The sequence below is a fragment of the Dendrobates tinctorius genome, unplaced genomic scaffold (assembly GCF_039654945.1).
Source record: "Dendrobates tinctorius isolate UK_male_01 unplaced genomic scaffold, ASM3965494v1 ptg000208l, whole genome shotgun sequence".
NCBI lineage: Eukaryota > Metazoa > Chordata > Amphibia > Anura > Dendrobatidae > Dendrobates > Dendrobates tinctorius.
In genome coordinates this window covers 9,217,501-9,225,000 of record NW_027361875.1, presented here as the reverse complement: position 1 = coordinate 9,225,000, position 7,500 = coordinate 9,217,501, and the positions used below count along the sequence as shown (strand labels likewise).

Genomic DNA, 7,500 nt, shown 5'->3' with positions numbered 1-7,500 from the left:
TACATATATATGTGTGTGTCAGCAATTAATTATTTTTTATTATTGAACTTTTAAAAAAATATATATTTTTTATTATTTACATTATTTTCAGGGTTTTTTTGTAAGTGGAAGAAATATTTGGATAATGTCAATAATTGTATGTCACCACATTGCTTTTGTATTATAACTATATAGCTATAGCACATAATTATTTTAATTAACTTTTTTTATATTTTGACACTTTTTTATTATTTACATTATTTTCAGAAATTAAATATTTTTTTTAAATAGAAGAAACATGTGGACAGTATCAGTACTTGTATGTCACTCCTTTGCAGCCACCCTGTTCTACACTGTGGTCATTGTGTGTACTTTAAGCTTTATTCATAGATTCCCACTTTAATTACTCATCCATTTTAATATGCATTTTTGAAGATAGGTAAATCTGGGAAAGAAAAGGAAGGGGGGGGAGAAAGGGTGAAAGAGTAACATATTCTCCTGATTAAGGCTTTAATTTCCCTAAACCATAATAATAATATTGTAAAAGTGAAGAACTGTTGTGATTAATATAATTACTATAACATTACTCAGAATAAAATTAGCCTATTTTTTTCCAGGTGATAATGGGAGTAAATAAAGTAGAAACAAACAGATCATTTTAGATCAACGCTTTTGTAAATAAATCGCCAAAAAAAACCCAATAATAAAATATTTTTAAAAAGCACTGTTTTATGGACCAGATAATTATTTATAGACCATTTAACCACCCTACCTTAATCTATATATAGATAGAAATCAAAAAGCAGCACCAGCTTGAGAAAGGTCCACACTTGGGACCGAAACGTCGCACATGGACCAATAAATCACATCTGGGGTTTTTTTAACCTTGCAGTGCTGCCTTCATTTTCCTGGATCTTAATCTATATATAGTTATCTGACCACCGGTTCTCTCTTTTTCACCCAAATATTCCTAACTTAAAAAAATAGGAAAATAAATATATGTAGATAGATAAATAGCTAGAAACATTAATCTCTTATTAGCTATTAGATACATAAAGGGACCGAAGCATTCATTCTAGCTGAAGCTCACGAGTAATTGGCAATTGTAGGATTAACATTCTTGAAGAATTTGGCATTTTACCTCCATGTTTGCTATTGTGGAAGTCCCATCATAAAAGGACCAGGAGCTTTCTTCCAAGTAGTCAAGGTTACAGTTTCTCCTCTAAAGGATAGCTCAGATGAATGTCATTTTCCAGAAAGTGCAACAGTGCAAAACTGAGCTAATTATTAATACTGACATCATATATTAATACAGTACACCCTGAAACTAAACAGGTGTATGACACTCCTGACCCCATCCCAAATACTGAGATACCCAGCTCGATTCTTCTTGTTGTAAATTCATGCTAATTCTTCAAATGTCAATATTTTATACTTAGCAACTGACTTTAATGATTTGATGTTAATATTAATTATTGCCTCTAGTTATGTGATATTGTTAATGGGCTCCACGTACATAAATAAGGCAAATCTGATGAAGCCCAGATCCTTTATTCAGCTGAAGGCATGGATGGGGGACTATGCTGCATAAACTGACACCCCCCAGTTCTGTGCTACATTGGGATCTGTCAGCTACATACAAACCTGAGAATTCACCAGAGGGAACATCGGGGACAACAGATGAATGCAGAATTGTCTCACTTGTATAGGAAAGTGGCAGAGGCTGGGAGCCCCATGTGATTGACTTTCCTGCTGATTGATATGGAAATCCTGTCCCAGTCCTTGTTTGCAGGCTCCCTATCGCCTTAACTGCACGGCTCACCTTTCTATGGGCCAGGCAAACAGACTCCAGGCTTAGGGGCATGGGACAAAATGAAAATTAGCTCATTTAATGGCAACCAAGGATAAGTAGATGTACAAAATAATCACTCCATCAATTACTGCCAAGCTAACAGTATGCCCTTCGGAGCTAAAGCACAAGGATGCTGTACTCGGTGCTACTTACTACTGCCTGCAACACACACAAAGCTGCAAATACATCTATTGCTAAATCTCTCATCTATATATACACTGCTCAAAATCATAAAAGGAACACAAACAGCCTGTTGCAAATGGAATAGTGGTCCCTTTATTTTTTTTTGAGCGGTATACATCTATACATTTACTGATAAATATCCCATGTGTATATGTGTGTGTGTATATATATATATATATATATATATATATATATATACTGCTCAAAAAAATAAAGGGAACACTAAAATACCACATCCTATGTTGTAGTGCTCCCTTTATTTTTTGAGAGGCATATATATATATATATATATATATATATATATATATATGCAGCACTATGTTCAAGAGTAGCAGGTGATGCACGCCTATCAGTCATAACCCAAACAGCTCATGAAGAAGACAGATCGAGAAACTTAGCCTTAGATATATATCTATATAGGTATTTATGTTTTATTTTTATTTTATTTCCTATTTATTTATTTGTATTTTTTTTTTAAAGAAACGTGTGTGTATGTGCACACATAGTCATATATATATATATATATACACACACACACATATATATATAAACACACACATACATATATAGGTAGATATGGATATATATACATATATACACGCAGGCATATATATATGTGCATATTTATATATATATATATATATATATACAGCTTAAATGTTTGTGTGTGTATATAGGTAGATATAGATAGATATCGATATATGTATACTCACACATAGGTGTATATAAGTGTATATATATATATACGTATATATGTATAGATACAAAGATGTTACTTGCACACACATAAGTATACATTTATATGTGTGCGCATATATATATATATATATATATATATATATATATATATACACTGCTGGAAAAAAAAAGGGAACACTTAACCAACACAATGTAACTCCAAGTCAATCACACTTCATGGGATATTAATTTTAATTTACAATAATCATTTTATGTTTTATTGCTCTCAATGCATTACATGTGTAATGAGTTAAGATTTGGAACTGGAATTTGACATTCAGTGATATCTAGAATGTGCTCCCTTTATTTTTTTGAGCAGTGCATATATATACATATATATATACATACATATATATATATATATATATATATATATATATATAGGAAATTAGCACACGGTATATGTAGCAATATAAGTGTGTATATATGGATCGATACCTGTCTACAGGTATGCAAAATTCGTCACACTCCTTGCATTTTATTCTAGAAATTGCTGGCATATATTTTCTCACTGATAGATAATTTCTGCACAATAAAAGATACAGTTTCCCATGATAACGCCTCATTTTATTTTGCTATGTTTTTTTATTTATATCACTTCATAAAAGTAACATAACAAATAAAAGGAGGACACTTGATTAAAAAAGGTCCACCAATAAGGACAAAAGAACAAGGATAATCCTGAAAGAATCATACACCTGTTTAATAATAAATTGGTGTCACATAAATGCAGAGGGCTTCGCGAAGTTTCATAAATTATCCCTGTGCATGAATACAATATAACAAGCGCTATAAAAGGGACAGACTGGAGAATAAACCCGAGTTCCTTTCTACAATGATGTTTGGATTCGGTTCTGTTTTCTATTCAGTAGGTTTTTAAGTTACAGCCTGGCAAGCAAACAAATAAAAAGTGACATCCAGAAAGCACTGCACTGGCCCACGGGTATCTCTAGGTCGGTACAAATTCATTATCGGTGAAGAGGCTGCATTTTATTCAGATTTTAGAATATATATCAGATTACCTCTATTATAGAAAAAAAAAATTAGATGAAATAAAATAATTAAAAAATAAATAAATGATGGACTTTACAAAAAAAAGTGAGCATCATTTACATTCGTTAGATGTGTGGGAAATATATCTAAAAAAAAAAGATAGAGCTGCCAAAATAATTCGGATCGGGGAGCCAGATTGGTGTGAAACATTTCACAATGAATAAAAAGGTAACAAATGTTGTGTTTTCTTACAAAATTTTAACAACCAAATATTCAGGCTAATATAAACTAAATCTTCCAAATAGTCCAACAGAGTGAAGGTTACACAAGGTCACAAGGAACATAAAAAATAAAATAGAATCGCTCTTCAGTTTCAATAGCGGGGTGAGTGGATTAACCCCAAATCCTCCGTCCCTGCAGCCCTATGTACAAGCAGGTAACTCGGGAAGGTAGGAGAAAGTCCAATCGTCCTTTCCATCTGACATTTTGAGTACCATCCATCCAGATTAATAGCTATCTCCTCTATCCTTCCCCTTCTCTTTTTGGATTGCTCAGCGAAACCCTCTTATAAATCCATCCCCCCTAAAGTACTGCAGTTTTTATTTATTTATTTTTTTCATTTTTTTTTTTTTTTTTAAGAGAGGAGAAGGGTTGTCTGGGGACAGAGGGAACTGGGTTTTATTCACCATGTCCTACCATATAGTAAGGTAGGGCAGGACATGGCTGTACCATAGTCAGAAGTAGAAGTGTTTAGGTGGGAAAGGTTGGTGACCTGGCTCTGGAGGCTTGATGGGCTGCTGGAGTGCTGGCCCATGTCTGGAGACTGGCCTGCACTGTTTGTCTGGTGGCTTTGATGTTGCCCCAAGCCATTGGTGGTCACTGTGAGACCTGGGGCTGACTGCTGCTGGTGGTTCTGAAGAGCAGTGCTTGGGGCATTGGAGCCTGCCTGGCATGGCTTGCCATCCTTCACCAACACTGGAACCGCTACCCGCCGTGGAGATTGCTGCTGACAAGAGCTGTTGTCCTGCTGCTGCATCTGCTGCTGCGCTGCCTTGTCCTTGGCCTGTCTTTTCATCTTGTAGCGGTGGTTCTGGAACCAGATCTTCACCTGGGTGGGAGTCAGATGGATCATGCTGGCTAAGTGTTCCCTCTCTGGAGCAGATAGGTATTTTTGTTGTTTGAATCTCCTTTCCAGTTCATATACTTGGGCCTGAGAAAACAACACTCGACGTTTTCTTCTAGGGGTGCTCTGAAGTGGGGCCATACTTTTACCCACATCTCCTAAGGACCCCATATTGCCAAGACCTCCCATATTCATTCCATTGGAGGGACCCATGAAACGTGAGACTAAAAAAAAACACAGACAAAAATAAAATGGTAAGACAAATGACGAAGATCGAATACATAAAATGATGCAAGAATAGTGTATATCATAATATGTGTTATATATACTATGCGTGCTATATACACATATATATGGCATGGTAAGAAATGCACACTAATCTAACCACCATGATTAGGACACTAGAATAGTGAGGCACAGCCAACAATCATATTCTACCATCTGTCATAGCATCTATATAACAGATCTCCACACATTCATGGTAGCCTCAGTGTAGATTAATCTCCATAACTGCATCATTAATTAGCTGCTATAGTCTTTATCTAGTTTTGGTGTTTTGTTGCTATTTTTATTTTCATATACTTGTTTTAAATTGTAAAACGTTATTATAAGTTCAGCGCAGAAGATGAAGTGAAGAAACAAGCAGTAATATTCGGAAACAGAACACGTCACAGGTGATTTCTGATTTTCTATAGTGTACATATATATATAGTGTGTGTGTAGAATATACATATTAGTATAATGCACTTCTATATTTCTGTGTATTGGCATACCTATGTGTATATATATAACGTGTGTGTGATAATAGCAGTAAAGTGTGAGCACTCACTTGCAGAGAATCTTGGGTCCGGGTTGGTCCCATACCAGCCAGCAGCGGAGCCATTCCTCATCGTCTCCTGGTAGGGTGGCAGCTCGCTCATATTGCCCAGGTTGCCCAGGTTGCCGTTGCAGTAGCCCCCCATAGTGGTGTGGGATAGCTGAGGGACCCCCGCAGCTGTCATGTGGTAGGCAGCACTGACTGCTCCATTGTGGCCCATGGCGTGCTGCTGCATAGTAGACTGAGACACCTGCGATTGCCTGTAGGCAGCCAGGGGAGCCCCCAAGCCAGTCCCCTCCATAGCCACCTTCTTGTAGCTCTCCTCCAGAGGACTCAAGATATCAGACACTGAGAAGGGAGTAGTGTGCTTGGGACTCATCGACATGTTTCTGAGGCTGGGAGAAAAAAAGAAAGAGATCTCTCCCTCTCTCTCCCGTTTTTTTTTTTCCCTTTTTTTTTTTTTTTTTTGCCAAATCTTGTGGTGCTGTTGCCGTAGCGCCGAGGCTCTTGTTGGGTGTACACGTAAAGTCCGCCTTAATTGGGCTGAGTGCAGCTCAGAGGTTTCTTTGCGTTTGTTTTAGGCAGGAGCCAGGTTTTAGGCAGCAGAGGCGGAGCCAGCAGTGAGGCCAGACAATCCAGCCTGAGCCTGCGCTCCTAATGAGCTCCCAGGAACAGCCAGAACCCCTCCAGCCAGCTACACAGCCAGGGCGTGCTGATGCCTCCTTCTGTGGATCCGATCCATCTCTATCTATCTATCTATCTATCTATCTCATATCTATCTATCTATCTCATATCTATCTATCTATCTATCTATCTATCTATCCCATATCGATATATCTATCCCATATCTATCTATCTATCTCATATCTATCTATCTATCTATCCCATATCTATCTATCTATCTATCCCATATCTATCTATCTATCTATCTATCTATCTATCTATCCCATATATATATATATATATATCTATCCCATACCTATCTATCTATCTATCTATCTATCTATCTATCTATCTATCTATATATCTATCCATCTATCCCATATCTCTCTATCTATAGATCTATCTATCTATAGATCTATCTACTATCTATCTATCCATCTATATATCCCATATCTTTCTATCTATCTATCTATCTATCTATCCCATATCTATCTATCTATCTATCTATCTATCTATCTATCCCATATCTATCTATCTATCTATCTATCTATCCTCTATCTATCTATCCCATATCTATCTATCTATCTATTATCTATCCCATATCTATCTATCTATCTATCTATCCCATATATATATATTATCTATCTATCTATCCCATATCTATCTATTATCTATCTATCTATCTATCCCATATCTATCTATCTATCTTTCTATCCCATATCTATCTATCTATCTATTATTTATCTATCCCATATCTGTATATCTATCCCATACCTATCTATCTATCTATAGATCTATCTACCTATAGATCTATCTACTATCTATCTATCTATCCATCTATGTATCCCATATCTTTCTATCTATCTATCTATCTATCTATCCCATATCTATCTATCTATCTATCTATCTATCTATCTATCTAACTATCTATCTATCTATCTATCCAATAGCTATCTCATATCTATCTATCTATCTATCTATCCCATATCTATCTATCTATCTATCTATCCCATATCTATCTATCTATCTATCCCATATCTATCTATCTATCTATCTATCTATCCCATATCTATCTATCTATCTAACTATCTATCTATCTATCTATCTATCTATCTATCCAATAGCTATCTCATATCTATCTATCTATCTATC

General features: G+C 35.7%; 1 protein-coding gene across 1 annotated transcript; it reads right to left on the bottom strand.

Annotated features, from left to right (window-relative positions):
* Positions 1–3,431: 3,431 nt before the first annotated feature.
* Positions 3,432–6,353, bottom strand: NKX2-1 (NK2 homeobox 1). Its single transcript, XM_073554207.1, has 2 exons — positions 5,698–6,353; positions 3,432–5,092 (listed from the first exon to the last, which is right to left on the bottom strand). The coding sequence occupies exons 1-2, from the start codon at positions 6,068–6,070 to the stop codon at positions 4,428–4,430; spliced, it is 1,038 nt and encodes a 345-aa protein (XP_073410308.1). The 5' UTR covers positions 6,071–6,353; the 3' UTR covers positions 3,432–4,427.
* Positions 6,354–7,500: the final 1,147 nt, after the last annotated feature.